Source organism: Ambystoma mexicanum, chromosome 4p, assembly GCF_040938575.1.
Source record: "Ambystoma mexicanum isolate Mex_15411 chromosome 4p, UKY_AmexF1_1, whole genome shotgun sequence".
NCBI classification, from domain to species: domain Eukaryota; kingdom Metazoa; phylum Chordata; class Amphibia; order Caudata; family Ambystomatidae; genus Ambystoma; species Ambystoma mexicanum.
The window spans coordinates 585106260-585129741 of record NC_090927.1 but is presented as its reverse complement, the minus strand read 5'-3'; the positions used below and the strand labels follow the sequence as shown (position 1 = coordinate 585129741).

General features: G+C 48.0%; 1 protein-coding gene across 1 annotated transcript in view; it reads right to left on the bottom strand.

Moving 5' to 3' along the window:
• Positions 1-23482, bottom strand: part of LRRC1 (leucine rich repeat containing 1) — a 694627-nt gene that overhangs the window by 112669 nt on the left and 558476 nt on the right. Inside the window, exon 10 of the mRNA XM_069606135.1 lies at positions 19055-19138. Coding sequence (XP_069462236.1) covers positions 19055-19138 — 84 coding nt within the window. The remainder of the gene's footprint in view (positions 1-19054; positions 19139-23482) is intronic.

Sequence of the window (23482 nt, the reverse complement as noted above, 5' to 3'; positions counted from 1 at the left end):
GGTAAACGCACACCATGTTAGTTCAAACGAAACCACTGCCACCAGCCATTCAGTGCAAAAAGGGTAACATAAAAAATGTTACATGAGAAACTACACAAAGGGGATACTAGGTAACCCCTCGAGCACTCTATTGTACGATAGGGTGTGCTGGGTCTAGAAAGTTACAATGGTAAGTAAAGTCAATTTCACTTTAATGCTCTGGGAAACAGTAGTTTATCCCAGAGAAGGTAGTTAAACCTTTGGGAAATCTGGAAGACGTCCCTGTGCCACTTCACCGAAGGTGCTGTGTGACAATGTAAAGGATGTTGGCTATGGAGTTCGTCAGACTCCACAACCAAAAGAAACATAGGTAAAATTCACATTAAAATACGAGAGAGTGGGAAAAAAGGGTCTCACACTCTCCACGTTAAAAAAATCAAGTCCTCAAAATCCAGCAAAAGTGCCAGGGGTGTCCAAGATGGAGGGAATTAGCACATTTCTGAGAATTCTCCCTAACAATGACAAATTGAATAGCTGCAGGAGTCCTCCTTTTAGCCAGGATTTGGGCTGGAAGCATGCCCCAGGCCACCAATGGTAAGGATCTGCACCATTCAAACAGGCAGTGGCTATTCAATCATCGATACTCACTTGCCCCAACCTCTGCCCAGCAACAGACATTCAGGCACCAGGGATGTGGATTGAGACTAGAGAGCCCAAGCCCCTCCTCTGGCCACACACACAAACTGCCCTTTAACTCCCAAAAGCCACAGCTTTCCCCCTGAAAGGGCATTCCACATAAGGCATCCCGAAGTGAGAAGGTAGGAAGAAGGCCAAAGAACAATATAGCCAAAGAACAAGTGAATAACCAGAACAAGTGAATAACCTTGTGGCATGGCCATCTTTAGGTGCTAGCCATCTTTAGTAGCCATTCAGGGTGAAGGCAAAAGGGCATGATGTTAGGCATCTGTGGGCCTCCTTACTTCTTTCACCAATATATCCACCCCCCCAGTGGCAAGGAAAAGCCATCGCCATCAGATCATGACCCGGAGAGTGGATATGCGAGGGAGGACTAACTCTATGAAGGAGACTTGGGGAGAGGAAATGAGGTACCCTTGGATGAGTCATGGTATCCCACTTTTCCCTCTTCAAATGTCCTCTCAATCCCCCAGACCTTTGCGGGCTACTGTAGGTCAGGCCCCAATATACCCATTCACATTAACTCTTACATACACCACTTGGTACTGGGACAAGGAAGAGGCAACAAAAAGGAGGCAAAAGACTCTAGAACCAACAATGTGCGGTCTAGTAGTCAGAGAGCCAATCAGCTCAGCGGGATGTTTAGATACCTACGATGCAGGAAGGAGGAGAAGCAGGTCGGTGCCCGCTTTGGCTGTGGATGGGAAAGGTCCACACCTCCCTGGGAAGTCGTGCAGAGGGAAGAGCGAATGCTGGTGTGGTGGAGCAAGGAGGCTTGCCAACAAGAGTCACGGCAAGAAAGCAGCAGGCTGGGAGGACGCCGAGAGCAGAGAAGCTCTGGGGTGTTCGCAGGTGCGCGCAAGCCAAACGAGGCTTACCAGAACGCCTAGCCGAGACGCTGGAAGAAGTGGAGACCGCAAAAGCCAGAGGAAGCCAAAGGAAGTAAAAGCCAAGCAGACTTCACCGTAGCCGTTGCTAAGGTCCACCGCGAGAAAAGGTAGAGGTGCCAGAAGAGCCCGATTAGTTCCGTCAAGTGCCAGAGGGACCCTGGGGCATTTTGGAGGTGGCATGTATAATGAAATAGCAGAAAGTAGAAAAGTCTTAACCAGGCAGGGAGAGAAGATCGGGTTAACTTGAGAGCCATATCCCGATAAATGGAAGCAAAGTAAATGCAAATGACATTTCAAGTAGAAACAAGCACTTTAATATTCATACAAATGAAAGTAAGCATTTTGAATACTGAATGAAAGCAGATTTGTGGAAACTCATGAATATCAAAAACTGTGCATTTTGAAAGAACAAGCATTGGCCAGAACCATATGAATACAAAGGAACTGTGTTTTGAGCAAACAAGCATTGACCAGAGCAATACGAATATAACAGAACTGACTGTTTGAGAGAACAAGCATTGGCAAGAGCCACAAGAGTATCAGAAAGTGCAACATGTGAATAGTGGCAAATTAGTAATTGGTAAAGCATCAAGAGGATGTGAAATGAGTCGGAACCAAACCCCACTGTAAAACAGTGGCAACGTGCAGGTGAAGAAAAAGCAAGTTAGGTGTGTCGGTTGCGTGACTTGCAATGGGTGGACCGTGAGATCCAACTTTCCATATTATGAATGTGAATGAGTTTTTGATGGCGTGATTGAGTATAGGACTTGCATCAATTGCCACAACAGGTGTTTGCTTGATTTGTTAACTTTTTTTGCGCTAGTTGTGCGTAGTTCATTGGGTTTTGAATTTGCTTTCAAATTAATTGTACGATTAATTTTTTACTACTTGTAAAAAAGCACCTTGAATAAAAGTCTCTACAAATGAATATGACCTAGAATGTTTTCAGTTGCTCCTCTCCTTCCCTGGGAGAGACCAGACAAGGTACACAAATTATAGGCAGATATCAGTCATCAATGTAGATCGCAAGATCCTGAAAAAATCTCTCAGTAAACAGCTGATTTTGGAACAAAAATACTGTCCAGTGCTCTTGCGGGACTTATAAAAGGTACGCAAAGCACAGCATCAGTGAGTGCATGTGGCATTCTTGCACTACTGCATAGAGGGCAAGATACAAAGGGCAATACTTGGAAACGATGCAGAGAAAGTGAATGACAATATCTGTTGACAATACCGATGACCTGTTTAGGAGTATGAAGTTTGGGAGATAATTGGGAGGCAAGGTAGAAGGCTCATATAGGAGTGTGAGAGAGGAACATAAGAGAGCTGAGCTTCATGCAGAGAGAGAGCGAGCCAGCTTGAGGACGCTACACAGAGGTCTGCGCTGGAGTGCCGAGGAGAGAGGTCTGATCCTGGAGGCAGGGCCATACAGTCTGGTAGTGGGCAGAGGAACCCCAGAGCCCGCTGAATACTGCAGAGTCCAGAAAGGCTGAAAACACGAGAAGCTCAGGGCCACCGAACAAGTGAGAGACCGAGCTACTGCAGAAGTGGTATACCGGCGGCTCAGCAGCTCCAATGCCAAATTCTAGTGGGTTGCAGAAAGGAACCAAAGCGGAAGACCCGAGGACAAAGACGTTGGCACTGTGGTTCAGCAGCAAACTAAGAAAATGCCCCCCCTCATTCACCCAACCAACCCCCCTGAGGAGCACAGTCACTGAGAACAAGGCACGCGGCTGAACAAGAGGAGCGAGAGGAGGGTGATAAGGCACCAAAATACCCCCCTCAAGAGGGTGAGAAATATGAAAATCCAGATGGCCTAAGAGGCCAAGTAGCCCACGCCGGGCTGAGCCACAAGATAGCTCACACGAAGCAGTGAAAGCAACGAGAATCCCAGACAGTCTGAGAGGCCGGATAGGTCACACATGGCTGAGAAAGATGGTAACCCCACAGGGGGGGGGGGGGTGAGAACAGTGTCAAGCTGAGACAGGTTGATGAGCCAGAAGTCCAACACCAGATTAAGGGATACAATAACCCAGGAGAGTCTGAAAGATAGGTGCAGAGCCTATTGCACTAAGCAAGTAGAATGTTTACAGGACCAGTTACTCCGGATACCTGTGATTTGAAATGAAAAACTTAACGAAAACATTAATAAATCGAAAATATCGAAAAAATGGCAAACAATTTTTTTTATTTGGGGGCCCAGCCCCCAAGCTCCCCGCTTCCCTAGGTTTATAATCCCACCCCAAACCCCTCCCCACTCGTTTTTCTCCTTTCCATCAGCCCCCATACATATTTTTATGATAAATTCTGTGTTTTTCAATATTTTGGGTTAGTTAAAAATGTCTTTCGTTATTAACCCTTTGTTAATAATGCTGGATACCGTTACTCCAATTGTGGAACAAACTCTGAACGGACAAGGACATTTGAGGGGTTCTGGAATCCCCTTTTCTAGAACGAGAGAAAGGATAAAGGATTTAATTTGAACTCTAACAGCAGGATGATGCCTGAAATAGTGAACCAAAGACATAGTTGTGTGGGCGCCAGGAACCAATCAACATGAGCCAAGAAAAAAAAGGTGGGGCACTGGGGATGCAAGGGGGGGGGGGAGTAATGTTTTTCTAGGCAAAGTTTAGGTTTCTTTTGTTATGAATGCTAGAGTCTCATACTAGGGTAGATTATGTTCGGACGGAGGAATACGTATTTGTAATATATCCTGATGAGCACCAGTATGTTCTTTTTTGAAGCGTAGGGAAACCCATCTTCATAGTTGTGGGGATAACTCTTCCCCTTAATAAAACTTCTAAGTTAGAACCATGTCTTCTGGTCAGTTTCCTGTATTGGACTTGGCCACAAGTACTTATAACACTAATATGAACTATGATCCTGGATGTAGGCGTTATCCGATAACCTCTATAAATCCAAATAATAAGTAATAATGAATGATGGGGTATTAATTATGAAACCGAATCATGATTAATGTTACTTTTGTATGATGGTTTCTTAAATCTATGTGAAACACCAATACATTATTTACTGGAAAAACAGCTATTGCGACAGTGACTATCTGGGAAAATATTTCTACGGTCACCATGCTCTTCAATTGCTTTATTGTGTGATCCTGGAGAGTGGTTTCTGCCACGGGAAAAAGGCCAATTTATATCAGCTCTCTTCCTCTCCCGCTTTAGCCCATGTTCACTGGAGCCTCGAAGGAACAGGACATGCATTTGGTGCCTACATGTGCTGATCTACAATGTGAACAGCGGATAGCACAGGGGTAACGTGCTGGTCTTGGAACCAATACCACGCAGAGCAACAGTGGTTCTGTGCTTAGAAACCAAACTCGCTATAAAAAAAAATTAACTAAATCAATCAATAAATAAGACCACAAGAACTGTAAATACTCCTGTTGGTGAACAGAAGAGTTACATAGGAATGGAAAATATGAATTTCAGTGCCAAGACATTATGTGAAACAAAAGCATACCGCAGCACAACTGAGATTTTATGGTGTTTGTGAATATGTTGACCAACATGATCGGGGTGGCAACACGGTTGAAACTCTTAGAAGAGATTCATTTTCGTTGGCATACATTTTTTAAAGGACGATTTAAACCATACCCGTACATTTTTGGGAGTAATAAAAATAAAAGTTGTTCTGAAAAAGGGCCTGCATTTGTAGTAGGTTTCCTGTTTCTACCCATATTGCAGTTTACAAAAAGCATGCCAGGAACCTTGCCCGCTTTCCAGCATTTACAAGGTACAGAAAGCTGTATTTCAGATGGGAAGTTAGGGTATAGAGATTTACAACAGGCAAGCTTAACATACTGAGCTACTATGCAGTAACACAAATCATGTGTAGTAAACAAAAGGCTAGGTCTCAGGATATGGTGAACAAATATTAGTGACACAGTGAGAAAGGGCTCTACCTGAAACATCTAATGTCAGCGGAAAATGAAGCATGCCATGAGGTGTTTAAAGCTTGCATATAAGGCTAATGAGAATGCATTACTTACCGTAAAAGCATTTCTGATGGTTGTATCTGCTTAGATTCACATGCTGTGCATAGGTCCGACATCCAGTGGTCACTGCGGAGTATTGTATTTTATTTTTTGTAGTCGAAAAGGGGACGTCGACAAGGCGTGTCTGTAACACTATCCCTATAGTGACGTGCGTCATACCCACAATCCCTCACGCGTCGAGGTCCCTCTGTTTGTATTTTTCTGCCCTGAGGGAGCCTTCTAGACGTGAGTGAGTACAGAAAAGAGAGAGAAATATAGAAAGGGATGTCTATGTTCCTTCCATCCGAGCGGGGAGGAAGGGTGGGCGCATGTGAATCTAAGCAGATACAACCATCAGAAATGCTTTTACGGTAAGTAATGCATTCTCTTCTGATGTTTGTTAATCTGCTTAGAATCACATGCTGTGCATAGATTAGCGAGCAGTACCCGGAGTTGGCGGTGGGTTAAGAGAAGGAACAGTAGAGAAAAGATGTCTTAATACTGCCTGTCCCACCTGGAAGTCAGATCTAGAGTGTGCATCTAGACAGTAGTGTTTTGTAAAGGTGTGCACAGAACTCCAGGTAGCCGCTTTGCAGATGGACTCAAGGGGAACATTTGCAATGAGCGCTATGGAAGCCCCAGTGCCTCGAGTGGAATGTGCTCTTGGCTTGAAGGGTAGTTCTCTCTTAGCAAGAGAGAAACAGGGAGTGATGCATTGAACAATCCATCTAGATATAGTGGACTTTGAAACAGCATCTCCTTCTCTTCCTGCTGCCACCGAGACAAAGAACTGATTAGTCTTTCTCAGTGGTCTGGTTCTTTCCATGTAGAACATGACGGCTCTGCGTACATCTAGTGTATGCAGACTTTTTTCTCCCAAGCTGGAAGGGTTTTGAAAGAACGTTGGTAGTTCTGTTGACTGGTTTACATGAAATTTCGAGATGAATTTTGGTGCAAACCTTGGGTGTGCGCGTAGAACCACCTTATCCTTGTGAACTGTTACGATGGGGTCTAGTACAGAAAGAGCCTGTAGTTCACTTACTCTCCTAATGGAGGTGATAGCTATTAGGAAAGCAGTCTTAAGAGTGAGGTCTTTAAGAGTTGCCTTGTGCCTGGGTTCGAAAGGAGGGCCCACGAGTCTAGAAAGTACCACATTTAAGTCCCATCCGGGAGCTGGGTTAGCTATCGGAGGGTGTATTCTTTTTACCCCCTCCATGAAGGCCTTGATAACTGGTATCTTCCACCACGACACTTTAAGTTGGGAAGTGGTGTATGCAGAAAGTGCCGCTAGGTGGAATTTAATGGAATTGAAGACTAGACCTGAATCCAGTAAATGGGTCAAGTACAGAACAATGTTAGTGGGAGAGCATTCAAACGGGTTGATGCTCTTACCTGTATACCAGATGACAAATCTTTTCCACTTGCTAGAATAGCAGTGGCGAGTATTAGGTTTTCTGGCTTCCCTGAGGATGTCCATACATCTCTGTGGGAGCTGTAGATGTCCAAATTCTATGATCTCAGGAGCCAGGCTGCTAAGTTCATGGTCTGAGGGCATGGATGCAGAGTCCTGCCCTTGTCCTGTGACAGCATGTTGTACGGGCAGGGAAGTTTCATTGGGGGAGATAGGGACATCTCCATCAAGTGAGCGAACCATGGCTGCCGGGCCCACATTGGGGCCACTAGTATCATGGTAGCCTGCTCTTGGTGCATCTTGTGCACCACTTTGTTGAGAAGGGGAGTCGGGGGAAAGGCGTAAACAAATTTCCCTGACCATTGAATCGACAGACCGTTCCCCTTGGACTGGTTCTGGGGGTACCTGGAGGCGTAACTTTGGCATTGTGAGTTCTCCATAGTTGCGAACAGGTCTATTTCCGGGAATCCCCATTGCGTGAAGACGTCTAAGACGATGTCTTCGTGCAATTGCCATTCGTACTCTTCGGGCAGGGGGAAGTCTCTGCTGAGTTTGTCTGCTAGCAGATTGAGTTCCCCTGGTACATGTTGTGATAGTAGGAACATGTTGTGTTTGAGAGCCCACTTCCATATATTCTGGGACAGCTTGGACAGTCCTGGAGAGTGAGTGCCCCCTTGCTTGTTGAGGTAGTACATGGCTGTGGTGCTGTCTGTGAGGACCATCACTGTCTTTCCTTGTAGGTGTTCCTGAAAGGCTTTCAGTGCTTTGAACACCGCTAGTAGTTCCAGCAGGTTTATATGCTTGGATGCTAAGCTTGGAGTCCACGCTCCGTGAGCAGTCTGATGGGATAGGTGAGCCCCACATCCTGTGAGGGATGCGTCTGTGGTTAGAGTGGCTTCCACTGCGGGTGTGGCAAAAGTCTTCCCTAATAACAGGTTTTCTTTTGTCCACCACCGTAGCGAGAGAACCAAGGCCTGCGAGACCACCACTAGATTGTCCCATTGTCCGCTGGCCTGACACCACTGGCTGTAGAGCCACTCTTGCATTGGGCGCATGCGCAGGCACGCGTGAGGTACCAAATAAATACATGACGCCATCATCCCTAGCAAGCGCATTGCCTTGCGTACCGTCACCTCTCGACCTGCCACATAATGGGGGATCTGAAACAGCATGTTTTGGACCCTCTCGTTGGAGGGGAAGACGAGGCCGTCTTTTGAGTTAGAGCCCCTAGGAATTGTTTGACTTGGCTGGGGTCTAAGCTGGACTTCTTTTCGTTGATGGAGAAGCCCAGTTGGGACAAAAGGTCTACGGTCTTTTGGGTATTGGAGAAGCATGTTTCGTAAGAATCCCCTGTTATGAGCCAGTCGTCGAGGTAAGGGTATACCGGGATGGATAACCTGCATAGGTGGGCCGCTGCCACTGCCAGTACTTTCGTGAATACCCTTGGTGCAGATGCTATCCCGAAGGGTAGTACTCTGAACTGGTAGTGCTTGTTCTCTATCTTGAACCTGAGGTATTTTCTGTGCGCTGGCAACATTAAAATATGAAAGTATGCATCTTTCATGTCTAGTGTTGTCATGTAATCCCCTTGTGATAACAGTGGGATTACTTCCTGCAAGGTCACCATACGAAACTTTTGGGGTTTGACAAACCTGTTCGCTGGGCGCAGATCTAATACAGGGCGCATGGTTAAGTCCTTTTTGGGTACAAGGAAGTACACTGAATAAATACCTTCTGTTACCTGAGATAGGGGGACAGCCTCTATAGCTTCTTTTTTCAGTAGCTCTTCTATTTCTTGAAGAAGAATGGTGAGGTGTTCCGGTGTCATGCGTCGGTTCCGTGGGGGTCTGTACTTCGGGGAACCGTTGAATTCGATGCAGTATCCGTGGGCTATGGTGGATAAAACCCAGCGGTCTGACGATATTTCCTCCCATGCTGATAGGAACGATGTTAGCCGGCCCCCGACCGGTGATGCATGGGAGGGGACCCGAATCTTCGGGTCATTTGTTGGTATTGGTCGTGGAACCTTTGGGGCTGGAGCCGCGACCCCTTCCTTTCCCACGGCGTTGGCCTCTTTGACTGAATTGGTTGTTACCCTGGTTAGAGGGCCAGTTGGTAGCAGAGTAAAATTGCTATTGGTTTTGCTGGCGTTGGCCACGAAAGGAGGGTCTATTGCCAGAGCCGCGTCTGTTAGGGGGCCTAGAAATTTGGTCAAGAGTCTTGATGGTATCAAATTCCTTCTTCGCATGTTCTAGGGCCTCATCAACTGCTTTCCCAAACAGGTGTGTTTGTTCTATGGGCTTATTTATCAGGGAAGCCTGGGTTTCCGGCTTAAATCCTGAATTGCGCAGCCAGACATGGCGTTTGAGAAGTATTCCCTGAACCAGGGAACGGCCAGCCGTCTCTGCGGCATCTAAGGAGTTCTTTACGATGCCCTGGTTTACAAGAGTTCCCTCTGAGATGAAATCTAACAGGTGTGAACGCAGGGGTTCTGGTGCGTCCTCTGCTTCGCTGCGCAGCTTGCTCCACTGTGCATCTGCGTAGCTAGCTAGTAGGGAATTGTTATTCGCAATCCTAGTTGAGAAGGCTGCGGAGGTCGTGATTCTCTTCCCAAGTGCATAGAGCTTCTTGCCCTCTTTGTCAAGTGGTGCCTCACTAGTGGATAGTGGTACCCCCGCTCTTTTTCTTGTATTAGTAACTACAAGGGAGTCCGGAATAGAATGTCCTTTGATGTACAAGGGGTCAGAGGACGAAGGGCTGAAGAGCTTTTCTATCCGAGGGTTGACCCCTCTGACTAATGCAGGATTGGAAAGGGAAGGAGTTATTCCTCTCTTTATGGAAGCCAGGAGCGGAATAGACTGACTAACAGGGGCTTTTTCTTTAATAACTTTTTCTACAAAGTCTATGTCAGGAAGAGTTTCCCCTGTGTCTATTTCAAAATGCGCTGCTGCCTTGCGCAATAGTGCATTAAGGGAAGGTTGGTCATCTATGGGAGAGGTGTTTCCAGTAGGTGAATCCTTGGGAGGAGAAGGGTGAAAGGCATCAGGGTCTGAGTGCACAGATGGGGATTGCCAAGGCTGCACTGATGGGGATTGCCAGGGCTGCGAGGTGGCTGTATCTTCTTCAAAAACTCCTGCACTAGTGTAAGGATCTTCTTCAAACCCCTCTTCCTCATGTTCTTCCTCTCCACCCAACCCCTCCTCATCATCTTCTTGGAGGTATTGCTCCTCTTCAGTGAGGTTATATACGTCTGTAGAAAGGGGAAACAGTCTAGGGATCTTGACCCTAGGGTCATCCTGGGGCCATTCTCCTGGTCTTTTGTGTGTGGGTGGGTTTTGGCTTCCCAAAAACCTTTCCATTTTTTCCATACAAGAATGGAGTCTTTCAAGGGTCTCATGGGGGACCCCTGAATAGTCTAGAGGGGGGAAATCAGTGTTTTCGCCTTCCAAACGCTTAGAACGCTCCCACAACGTCGACGAAAGGTTTCCCTCGCCCTCAGAAAAGCGCTACGGTAGTTCAGAAGTGCCCTTAGATGAAGGGGGCAGTTCTTGGCTACTCTTGTGCTTTTTCGGCGTTTCTATAGCTTTTGGTGCGGTATTCGACGTCTGTTTCGTCGTCCGCTTACGTTTGTCTTCGGAAACAATTCTCGCCAGGCTCTCGACAACGAGTTTGTCGGTAGAGGGCTCTGGTATCGACGCTGCCTGCGTTACGCGTTGTTTCTCGACGGCCGCTCTATGGAGCTATACGTCGGATGTTTTTGAGGTAGCGCCCGTGTTTGATGAAAGCCCAATCGCTGGTCGCCGCTGCGTTTGCGGGTGGGGCTTGAGACCCTTACGGTCTGAGGTAGACGCCGGAGTTCCCTGCGTCCCCTTCGGCACTGATGGATCCTTCGTCTTCGACGAAGAATAGCCGTGGGTTGTGTGCTTAGGCCTACGGGGTCTATGTGCGTCCTTGTCGCCGGGGTGTTCATCCCCATAAGCAGGGCGTGGGCCGGGGGCGGACGTCGAGGAGCGCGAGCGCTCCTTCTGGGGGTTAATGACTTCCGTAACGGACGTCGAGTTATCACCCTCCTCGTCACTTTCTGTAACAGCGGCGGCGGGTGAGGAAACTGACTTCGACATAGCGTAGTCCGCCCACCTCTTAACTTTCCGTTCTTTAAGAGTTCTTGGTTTCAAGAGCTTACAGGCCGCGCAGCTGTCCTCCTTATGATCGAGGGGCAAGCAACGATTACAGAGCTTGTGTTTATCCTTCCAAGTGTATTTGCCCCTGCAGCGTGAACAAAACTTAAAAGGTGTCCTCTCCATAGCTGAGGCAATAATAACTGGTGATAACAACCCCAAGGGAAAGATAGGGGAGAAAGAAAGACATTCTCAAAGAGAAGATAAAAGTTCGAACCCCCACTCTCCCTACTGTATGTTGGCCGTCGAGGCCAGGCCACGTGGTCGGCAGCGCCGAAGGATCCCCTCAGTCTCTTCCCCTCCGTCGAAAACCTGTTGGGCGGAGAAACAGCTTCACAGCTAACGTCGAGTGGAGGGATCTTTAAGAATATAATAAGTATAATTAAGGACCGAGGTCCGTAGTAAATATTTTGCAATGTCTCTCTAGGAGCTCCGCGTAAGGCGACCAGAAGCTGGGCGGAAAAAAACAATCTGAGGGACCTCGACGCGTGAGGGATTGTGGGTACGACGCACGTCACTATAGGGATAGTGTTACAGACACGCCTTGTCGACGTCCCCTTTTCGACTACGAAAAACAAAATGCAATACTCCGCAGTGACCACTGGATGTCGGACCTATGCATAGCATGTGATTCTAAGCAGATTAACAAACATCAGAAATATGGCTACACATTCAATTAAGTATAAGAAAACTAAGAAGGGAATGGTTGCATATAGGACTAGCACTATGTTGTAACCCGCACCCCCTGCCACTCCTCCCAACTAGCAGATTCCCTGGTCTCTGGAACCCAGAGCTAAAGTTCCCTAAACTAAACAGGCCCTCAATGTTAAAACGCAATTCCTCATTCCCCTTAAACCACCCCCACACACAAGCCTAGAACTCCCTCACCAGTAGCCACACCACACAATTCGAAAAATCCATTAAGAAGCCACCATTTCAATCCCACCGCAGAGAATCAAGAAAACGAGTTAGGAAAGAAAATATGAGTACTTCGGGAGGGCATTAAAAAAAGCAAAAAGGGAGAATAGGAATAGTGGTGGGATACAAAATGGGGGAGTTAAGGGGCAAGGACGTGGGTGGGCAGGAATTAAGGGGTGAACCCAGAGTTATTTTTTAAAAAGGGAAAAAAAATGAATTCCCAAGAACGAGAAATGAGTAGTTACTCACCGTAGTGACTAATGTACTCCTAGTCCATAGTCCCCTTTCCTCCATACTGCATGTCGGAGCGTATGATTTATTTGTGCAGTTATGGGCTATGAATTCAGTTGGCCCTTTTTTGAGAAGGTGCTTTATTGGCCTTTTACTCCTACGTCCCGTCCCCTTTCCTCCATACTGCATGGGCGTCCCTCGCTAGGGACGGGAGTCGGAACCTTTTTCACCAGAAAAAACAGTCTTCCCCTTTAAATTTTGAGGCGTGCAGGGGCGCAGCCCTGGGAGCAGGCGCTCCCCTGACTCCACCCACTAGCTCCACTCCTCAGTCCCCATTGACGCGTCAACAATATCATCATTGCCTAATGACACCAGTATTATTAGGGGGCAGGATGGTGGGACGTATGGAGGAAAGGGGACTATGGACTAGGAGTACGTTAGTCATTACTGTGAGTAACTATTAATTACTCCTATGGCCCGTCCCCTTTCCTCCATACTGCATGGGCGATTACAACTGAAAGTAGCCCCAGGCTGGAGAGGTGACCCTCCTTAAGCGAACATGTTTCTTAGAACCGCCTGTCCGAAATCTGCATCTGATTTAGAGCCGGCGTCCAAACAGTAGTGCTAACAGAAAGCTGAAGGGGTGGCCCAGGTGACAACCCTGCTGATGACCCACCATGGGACCTGATGCTGGAATGCGACAGCCATGGCCTTGGCACCTACAGCGTGGGCGTGCATGTTAGCTGGAAGTGGTTTGTGCTGCCTCATAGGCCTCCTTGATGACTGAAACCATCCACCTTGCTACAGAGGCCTTGGATGCATGATAACCAGGCCTTGACCCCCCCCAGGTGACAGAGCGTCCGACTTGCGGAAGCTCATGGTCCAGTCCAGATAGAATTTCAGAGCGTGTCTGACATCCAGACAGCGTAAGACCCTCTGAACATCGTCCTTCGGATCGGCAAAAAACGTAGGTATAACCATCGCCTCGTTTAGATGGAAAGCAGAGACTACCTTAGGTAGGAATGCAAGGGACGTTCTCAGGACCACCTTATCTTTGTGAAAAGTAGTATAGGGTTGTGATGCCACCAGAGCCTGGATCTCTCCAACTCTGCAGGCAGAGGTGAGATCCACCAACAAAGCTGTTTTGATTATGACCAACCTGATGTCCACAGACGCGACGCCATTAGTTCAAAAGGTTTGTGCGCCAGGGCCCCCAACACTACATTGAGATCCCACATGGGGTGTGGCTTCTTGGTGGGCAGGTAGAGCCTGGTGAGGCCCGTCAGATGCCCCTTAACCACTGGGTTGGAGGAGGAGACCTTCACCTCAGAATTCCTGTAGGTCCCTTTAGCTGGCAAGTAGGTGCGGCCAAGTAGATGCGGCAGGAATCTATTTGCACCCCTGAGTGAGCGAGGTGTGCAGAGAATGAGAGCACATCTTCCAATGTGCAAGTAAGGTGGTCGATCTCCTTAGAGTCCACCCAGTGACAGAACCTGGTCTATGTACTCTTGTACCGGCTCCTAGTAGCTCTGCTCCTAGCATCCTGAATGATGTCCAGGTTAGCATGAGACAGGCTCAGAAGCTTCAGTATGACCTGTTCAAGAACCACGCTGCAAGGGCTAATTTCTGTGGAGCGGGTTGGATGACCGTGCCCCCCTGCTGCAAGAGGTGGTGAGCTGGGCCCAGTGGCAGGTGAATGAGTGGCCTGTTCGAGAGGCTGAGGAGCTCCGAGAACCACAGTCTTGCTAGCCACCACAGAGCTATCAGAATGATGCAGAGGTGACACGATTCTCTTATCTTGCAGATCACCCGGTGGATCAGAGGTGTGGGAGGGAATGAATAAGCTGTCATGCCATTCCACTGTATCTGGAATGCGTCGCAGAGGGAGCCGGGGCCTTGCCCCTGCCAGGACGCAAACTGCTGGCACTTCCTGTTGAACCAAGAGGCAAATAGGTCCACCTGAGGATGCCCCATCTGCTGAAGACCTCGAGCAGGACCTGATCGTCCAATTGCCATTCGTAATTGTCCGCTTTCAGCCTGCTGAGCCTGTCCATTTCCAGGTTGGACTCCCCAGGGAGGTGGGCTGCAGTCAGGTAGATGTTCGCCAGGGCCCATTCCCACATGCTGACCACTGGGCTGTACAGCAGAGGGGACCTAGTGCCACCCTGCTTGTTGACAGAATACATGCTGGTGGAGTTGTCCATCTGGATGAGGATGCCCTTGCCCCCAACGAGCGGGAAAGCCTTGAGAGCTAGCCAGATAGCCTTCAGCTCAAGCCAGTTGATAATCGATTGCTGCTCCTGCAGGGACCAGACTCCACAGACACTGTCGTTGTCCAGCTTAGCCCCCCCCAGCCTTCCAGGGAGGAGTCAGGGGAGATGGTGACCTGAGGGGGCGCCTGCTGGAAAGGCCTGCCAGTCCGCAGGTTGCCATCCCTGGACCACCAGATGAGGTCCAGGTGGAGAGAAGGAATAATGACAACAAGCTCCGCTTGGGAGCCCCGCTCCTGATTCCATGAGGCTACGAAGTGCAGCTGTAATCTCATCTTGAGTCTTGTGTGGGGGACGGCCAGTAGGACCGCTGCTACCCAGTAAATGCTGGTACCACAAGGCTGAGGCCTCAAATACTCCGCCAAACTGTGAGCCGTTCATGGAAGGCCTTGGCTGACGTCGGCGTGTTGGGGTCCTCTTCGTCCGTGTCCATCAGTGTGTCCGGCTGGTCCGGAGCGGGTGGAGGAGCGCTGGGCACCGAGGGTTGTGGTGTGGAAATCGGCGCTGGAGACTACTGCATAGGCTGGTGTGGAACCGCTTGAACTGTGGGAGGCAGGGGAGCCAGAATCTAAGGAGCTGCAGGGGCTGCACTGGGGCCTGCAGCGCTGGAGCCACAGAAGGAATGACTATAGGTGCAGGTGGAGGGAGCATGTCCCTGATCACATCCCGAAGGATGGCAACCATCTGAGGAGATCTCATAAGAGTAAGGAACTTTAAAAAAAAATGTGTCCTCACTGTTATGGAGAATTCTCAGAAATGTGCTAATTCCCTCCACCTTAGAGACCCCTAGCAACTTTGCTGGATTTTGAGGACTTGATTTGTTTAACCTGGGAAGAGTGTCACCCTTTCCCCCCCACTCTCTCATGCATTTTATTGTGATTTTGAACACTGTTTTTTTGGTCGTGGAGTCTTCCATAGACATCATCTTTTACACTGTGTCACACTGCACCTTCAGTGCAGTGGCACAGGGAAGTCTTTCAGAGTTCACAAAGGTTTATATACATTCTCTGGGATAAACTCCTGTTTCCAAGAGCAGTAAAGTGAAATTTACTTTACTTACCATTGTAACTTTCCAGTTGCAGCACCCCCTATCTTACAATAGAGTGCTGGAGGGGTTACTTAGTATCCCCTTTGTCTTGCTTCTCATGTAACATTGTTATGTTACCCTTTCCTCACTGAATGGCTGGTGGCAGTGGTTTCGTTTTAACTACCTTGGTGTGCATTTACCGCGGGCTGCGTTTGCAGCTACAGTAAAGCACCCAAGGGTGCCATTTTTGTCAAAATGGCCCCGGTCTTTTTTTGCCATTTCTTTGTGGAAAGGTCCTTCTTGAGATTGAGGTTTGGTCTCTTTGTTCATTTTGCCAAGTTCACAGACAGAGAAAGCCCCTGCATGGACGACTTCTCCCCTTGAGTTGGTGGAACCAATCAACTCCAAAGTAAGCCACCTGGGCATCCATCTCTGAGCTGGTCGAATATCCAGAGTTGCTGCTGGAACCGTATAGCCAGGGAGTGGAACACCAGATTTGTGTGTGGCTTTTAAGCTGGCCTAAATCTTCAGGAAGATCCTCCGGACTCCCAGGAAGTAGGACTGACCAAGCCTGAGCCCCCTCAACAGAGTGCGGGACCCCAGAAGCAAGGAAAGTCCATCTCGGCAGGCAGGAACCGCGGTGTTGCCATTTGTGGTAGACGGAAAACACTGAACAGCCACTGAAAGTGAAGTTTGCCGGTTGAAAGTTTTGACCGTTCCAGTGCATTGCAGGAGTCCCCCGATGTCCTCCCTCTTGTCCCCATGACTGAGGTCCAGGAACAGTGAGATCTGCAGAGCAGCACAGGAACAGAATTCATCCGCTGCATCTTTTTCTTCATTTCTAAGGTACTGTAAAAAGTCTGAGAGAACTTACGTCTTACTGTAGAGTGCTTGCAACTTCTACAACTCACAAGTCTAATCATCTTGTGGCCCTACATTTGATTCTTCTTTTCATCAAAGACTCCTAAGAACTTGTGCAACGACTTTTCCATTTACTTACCAGAAGTGCTTCATCCTATAGAAGACTTTGGCTTAGCCTCTTCAATTGTATGACTCTTCTTGAGGGAGCCAAAAGTATTTGCCTGCTTAAGAATATTTGTGGTCTCTTGTTCTAATAACCTTTGCCTTTACCGACTACTAAGAGTATTCTAAATGCCAACAGTAAGATAGTAATATCCCCATCACCCTGGTTATTCAAGTCACCCGTGGGTGTACGTTGCGTCTATGGGCCATCCCAAAAGGGACTTTACTGATTTAGAAACTAAGAGTGTACAGTATTGAAGTGTATTTGTGTGTTACTATTATATTGCTCGCTTCTGAAGAAGGCTTATTCTAACTGACTGATAAATAAATTAATAATTGTTTATGCAAGAAACCTTGAGTGTAAGAGTTTATTTGACTACTTGTAACTGTGAACCTTTGTGTAACTCCACTACAGCTCACATTGACCCCTCTTGAGATAAGCCTGGAAGCTCAACATGCTACCAAAACTGGGTAGTACAAGCTTATACCAATGGTTGGGTTTCCTATACCTGTCGTCAGAGTTGTGGATAGTGGTCCCAGAGGGTACTGCATACAGACTTTGCCTTACACTCACAGGGCAGTGGGGTGGCAGGTGATGTTGACGAGGTAGCGGGCAGCTGCTGGTGCCAGTGCATACTCTGTCTTGCTGGTTGCGGGGTAAATCTACCCTGCAATGCTGACGGATAAGTTGTAGACCACCTACCTGGTTGACACCAGTCCAACCTTGTAACTTGTTTACCCACCTGTTCCGCACTTAGGGGCGGTATCGGACGAGCGGCCATCTTAACTGGCACAGCGGCCATCTTGTCGAGCTGCGTGCCACGTGCCAAAGTCGTGGTGCTTGGCTCGCAGGGCCCGGCCCCCTCCAGTATTCTTGGTGTTGGAGCATGAGACCTACCCTGCAACTCAGGACGGGCCTGGTAGGCGTCTTACCCTTGGTAGGATCGCTGGTAGTGCTGCGTGTAGGCGCCCCCCTCGGCCATCTGACAGTTACTAGGGCAAAGCCCCTCTGGTGTGTACCCAGTAAAAGAACCTTGCGCTCCCTCAGCACTGTCACCGGAAGGATATAATGACCCCTCGTCCTAGCGGTCAGTAACTGAAATAGACTCGAAAGAGTCTGGAGGCAACCTCTCGAAGATATCCCTCCACCGAGCTAACCTGTTCTTCAAAGTGTGCGGTGTAAGTACGTCGCATGCTGTACAACCCTCCCAGCCGTCGTCGTGAGCAAGACAGCGGAGGCAAAAAGCGAGGGGGTCGGACGTAGGAAGAGCCCTTCACAGGCTGGACACCTGCTGAAGCCCGCCGACATCGACATGCGCCGTGGAAAAGTGTGGGGCCAGAGGACAGAGTACCTGATTGATAAAAAAAGAAGATAGACAATAAGACAGAAGAAAATATCCGTGGAAGAGTGCATGGTATTCCAAGCTCGGAGCCAAACCCAGGAGCGCTGGTGAAATCGGCCCATTCCCGTTGACGTGGAAAAGGGGACTGAGGAGCAGGGGAGTTGCTAGGTCTGGAAAAGACCCGGGGCTAAGCTGATGTTGGAACTGTTGGGACTGGGGGCTAGCTAGTCTTTTGGCTGTAGCTCCTGAGATTCTATCCGGGGCTTCAACCAAAAGATCAGGGGCTACAGCCCCCTGAGCCCCCCCATAGCAACGCCCCTGCTGAGGAGTGGTGCCGGTGGGCAGAGTCAGCGGAGCGCATGCTGCCAAGGCTGCGCCCCCGCGCCCCACTAAATTTAAAGCGGAAGAAGGTTTTTTCTGGTGAAAAAGGTTCCGTCTCCCATCCCTAGCGAGGGCCGCCTATGCAGTATGGAGGAAAGGGGACAGAACATAGGAGTAAAAAGGCCAATACAGCACCTTGTCAATAAAAGGCCAAATGAATTCATAGCCCATAACTGAACAAACAAATCATATGCTCCGATTTTTTGAAATAATGATTCAAGTTGAGCATTTAGCAAACGGGCACCTCGAGAAAAAACGGACATGCTTTGAAATCCTGAGAACTGGAGCAAATGCTTTTACGAAAACTGGGAGAAAAACGGTCTGATGGTTGATAACATCGCAGGCCACAGGCTCCAACATTATGGGCATCTATTTTCCCAAGTGTGGTGAACATTGGGTAATTTTCTTTTAATTTATAGGTAGGTAAAACATGAGATTGCCTCCATTTCTTTCAGGAAGGCACTACATTCAACGACTGTATTTGAATAGAGAGGGAGTCGCTCACAATTCCTTGAAATAGTGTTCTCTGTATAAGATGAAACATTTTAGCATTTGAGCTGAAGCACATCCATCTTAAAGAAGGGAATAACAATAGATTGCATACGCCTCACACTGTAAAAGCATCAAAAATGAAAAATAACAAGCACAGTTGTGGAAATTACATTCTTCCAAAAATTGAAAGTGAATTGACAACCAGCAATGCTGCTCACCTCTTTCGGCAAAGACATCAATTTGTTCCGATCTACATTCAAATTGTTCAGCTTCTTAAGTTTTCCGATGCTCTTTGGCAAAATCTGTTGAAATTAAATGTTTAGTATACTGAAATGTGCTTAGCAAAATACAAACATGTTTGCGACATGAGAGTTACAAGTTTGGAGGCAAACCGTACAAAAAAATCCAAAGGATTCTACAACTAGTAGGGCTTTCTACTGTAAATTATACTCTCTTTTTCAAAGCATGGAAATTATTCTTATCACAGTCAGTTCTAGATCCAGGAAAGGCGGGAGTCCTGGGCCAACTGTGCACCGCTCAGAGCGTTCCACTCGCATCCAAAAATAGGATGCAGTGTCCTTGAGGCCACTCCCCCAAAACTGGCATTAGGGCCATGCAAACCCATTAATATCTATGCAGATTTGAAAAGGCAGCTCTCAGTGGAGAATGCCAGCAAGTACTCTAATTAAAATTAGAGCTTGGTTCATGAAGGCCCCCACACATCTCCACTAGTTGACTTCAGAATTCTACATCTTTGCTCACAAAAGTTAAAATGAGCCACAAAAATGCCATTTCCAATACTTTCAAACAAATTAATTTCTATGATGTCACAGACAAAGAAGGGGTTTCTGTTATTCACGCTTCACATTTTATTTAATTTGTGCATAATTACAATCTGGCGGTTGTGTTCCTTTCAGTCTTCAAATTTGGTTTCAGAACCAAGAGAAGAATTCGTTTTTCATTCCTTAGCATTCCTATAACTTGTACATTCCCACTCGGAATGAGTACAATCCTACTAATTTTGCTAAATGTATTTCTACAAGGATGTATATATTTGTCAGATTGGTTTATTATACGTTTTTGCTAACAAAAGCGAAGATGATATGTGGTCAGTCAAGGCTCTAAATAACAGAACGAGTTGAAATCCCAGCTTTTCCACTTCACAAGTGTGTGGCCCTGAACAAATCATTTTCAATTGCTGTACCTTCTCTGCCAAAACGGATTCCATCGAGGTGATCGGGTTTATAGTACACACTTGTTGGAAAAAGCCTCAAGCATTGTTTAGCAGACTGAAAACATTACTCCATTTATCATGGTAGTGATAAGCACTTCACAAAGTTGTCTTTTGCTAATAAATTCTGGTAATGAAAGTCTCGCCGAAGCACGCGAGTTCCAAAAACTGAGGTCCCTCATTGTATTGTCATTTTCTGTGTTGTCCCTTCCAGAGATGCCAACGCATACACAAATGAGACAGAGGTGGGGGCAGAGGGGGTGAAAATCCTACAAATGGCCTGAATGGACCCTGTCCTTCCCACTAGGTGCATAATTTTCCTTGTCTTAGTTTCACACAAAACAAATAACTAGCCAGATAATGCACCAATAAGCCAAGATAAGTAGCCCCCACATTTCAGGACAACTAACTCGCAAATGTAGATCAGTGTGTTTATTGTGCGTGTTTAAGTAAGTTAGATTTTAGGGGGGGGAGACGAGTCAGAGGCAACGAGATGGCTTCCCTCTCATGAAGCCCTGGCTAAGGCTCCCTCCTAGGGGCTGGTCTATTCGCTGAGACAGATTCACCAGGGGCAGGGACAGATTAGGTGGGTAGACGTTGTGGTGCTCCCGCGGACGTTACATGCAAATCGTGTGCATGGCACCTTGCCCACAAAACACATGAGGCTCACACTCCAAGAAGCAGATGTAAGGTGGCCGGGTGCCGGGCCGGGATCTTGATATCCACGTCCTGAAAAGAAGCAAATTCTATGGAGGTGATCGGGTGGATAGCATACACTTGTTGGAAAAAGCCTCGAGCATTGTTTAGCAGACTGTGTACATTGCTCCATTTATCATGTTAGTGATATGCACTTCACAAAGTTGTCTTTTGCTAATACATTCTGGTAGTGAAACTCCTGCGGATGCACGCGAGTTCTAAGTGCGTGTGCTTTCACATCTTTCATCCATTGTGTGCACTGCAGTGCATTCCTTTATTAAAATATTTTTTTTAAAAAATCGAATCCTGCATCCCACCTATTGCTGTGCATTTGTTTTCTGCCATTCTTAACTACTAGGCCGCCTGTAAGGGCCAGGACTGTGCACTGCAGCCCACCGCCCCCCCCCTTTCTTTTCCCTTCTCGCATCTATCCTCTGCCACTAAGATGGCACTCACCATCTCTCTAATCATTTCTAACTGCTACACTATCACCTATCCCCCCCGTCACAAAACGTGTACGATAAAGAGCACAAAAAAATGACATCCTGTGTGCAAATCCTGGTCTTCCCATCGCAGACACCCGTGTCAGTGCATCCTCCAGAGAGATCTTCACTGATAGCCTCTTCTCGGCCCCCTCTCCAGACCTATGGACTTCTCATCTTTACTCTCTCCCCTTCCACATCCTCTCCCATTAATAGTGGCACCAAGTGGGAAGTCCTCTTGGCGGGCTTCTTCTCTTCACGCTGCATCATTAATGTCTACCACACTGGCACTATTCTGGATCAGGGTCCTCAGGCCAACCTCCTCTTTGATAATATCATGCCATCTGTCATTAACTTTTGTCCTTCTGCCTATCCCCTGCTTCCCCCTCTGTATCCCTCTTCTGACTGAAGTCCCAAGCCCCTGTATTCCATCCCAGAAAACCTTCAAAAGGTAGTGATCGTCTCCACCTGGCGACTCTTGACGCCCTCTCAGACAACGAACACTCTGCTGACATCTGCCTCCTACTTGAAGACACTGGCCGCAACATTCTTGCTCTTACTGAGACATGGTTCAATGCCAGCTCAGTCACTGTTTGATTCCCTCCTACCCAACGGCTTTAACATTTCCCAGCCTTGACCTCACTGTGCTGGCAGTCGGGTTTCCTTAAGTGGGGTCCTTCTTCCATCCTACCCACTCCGCTCTACTCTTCCTTTGAGAGCCTGGTATGCAAGTTGGTTATCTCTCCCTCCTCCACCCTGACAATGTCTACCATTTACTGGTCCCCAGGTGCTACCTCCCTGTTCCTCTCTGAATGGGCTGATTTCTCTTCCTCTTTACTTTCAACCTCCTCCAACCGGCTCCTACTGGGTGACTTCAACATCCGATTGGACTCCCCTGGCACAGCATGCACTCTTCATCGACCTCTGCACCCCTCGATCCCTCTCCATTCTCCCTTCTGGTCCAACCCACTCTGCTGGATACACTCTGGACACCCTCATCCACTCAGACCTCCCTCATCTCCCCAGGTCACCCCTCTCTCTTGGTCTGACCACTCTTGTATCCTTCCACCTGGGTCCCTATGGCATTGTGACCACTCCTCCAAAAGCCCTGCCAACCTTGTTCACGTACATCCGCCTGATGAAACGAGTATCGGCTGTTTTCACTTCCACCTTTTTCCCCATTGCACCTCCAACTTAGTCTCTACCACTGACACTGCTCTCAGCAACTTCCACCTGTCCATCACCAACACCCTTAACATTCTTGTCCCAGTCATGAGGATCCCCTTGAAACCTGTCTCCAAGCGCAACACTTGGTAAGACTCTGAACTTGTCGCCCTGAAACGAAAGTGCAGAGCTGCGGAATGGAAGTGGAAAACCTCAGGTTCACCCTCTGACAAACTGGCCTGCCATCTGCTCCAAAGGCAATACAGACTATCTGTGCCAAGCAAAGGGCCCACATTAAGGCACATGTAACAAAAGTTAGGGAATGAGGCGGAGCGGTCAGTTAGGATGGAGGTCGGCCAGTCTAGCTCCCATTCCAAGATACCGAGGGTTTGTGGAGCCTTTGTATGAGGATGGAGTGGTTGACCATGTGAAATGCAGAGGAGATATCAAGAAGGAGGAGGACAGCAGGAGAGTGGGAATCCAGGGATGCGAGTGGGAATCCAGGGATGCGACCTCTTCTTCACGGGTGTTCAGAAGAGCAGTTTCCATGAATCCAGATTGATGGTCATGGAGACAAACAAGTTCAGTGTGTGAGTTCAGTTGAGACAGAACCAAATTCTCCAGCAGTTTCCCCAGGAACTGGGCGATGGACATATGGCATTAGTTGGCTGGACAGGAAGGGTCTGCTGACGGTTTTATAAGGAGGGGGCCCACAAGAGTGCTTGAGAGAGGAGGGGAAATAACCAGTTGCAAAGGAGTGGTTACAGAGCTCAGCGAGTGCAGGGGCAAGAGAGCTAATGTTGTCCTTGATGGTTATGGATGAGCAAGGGGAAACCTGTTAGAAGAGACCTTCAAGGAGCGGACAACTCTGGTGACTTCTTCCAGTGAGACATGGGGGAAGGTGGAAGGAGAAGGGTGAGTGGCCAAAGGGGTGGAGTTGAGAAAGTTAGTGACAAGGCTGTTCAGGATGTCCTGAGTTTTGGTGGTGAATTGAGTAGCGTGTGTTGCAGAGGGCCTAAGAAGGAATAGGGGTGGAGGATACTGTGGAATAGTTGGCTAGTTCCCTGAAGAAT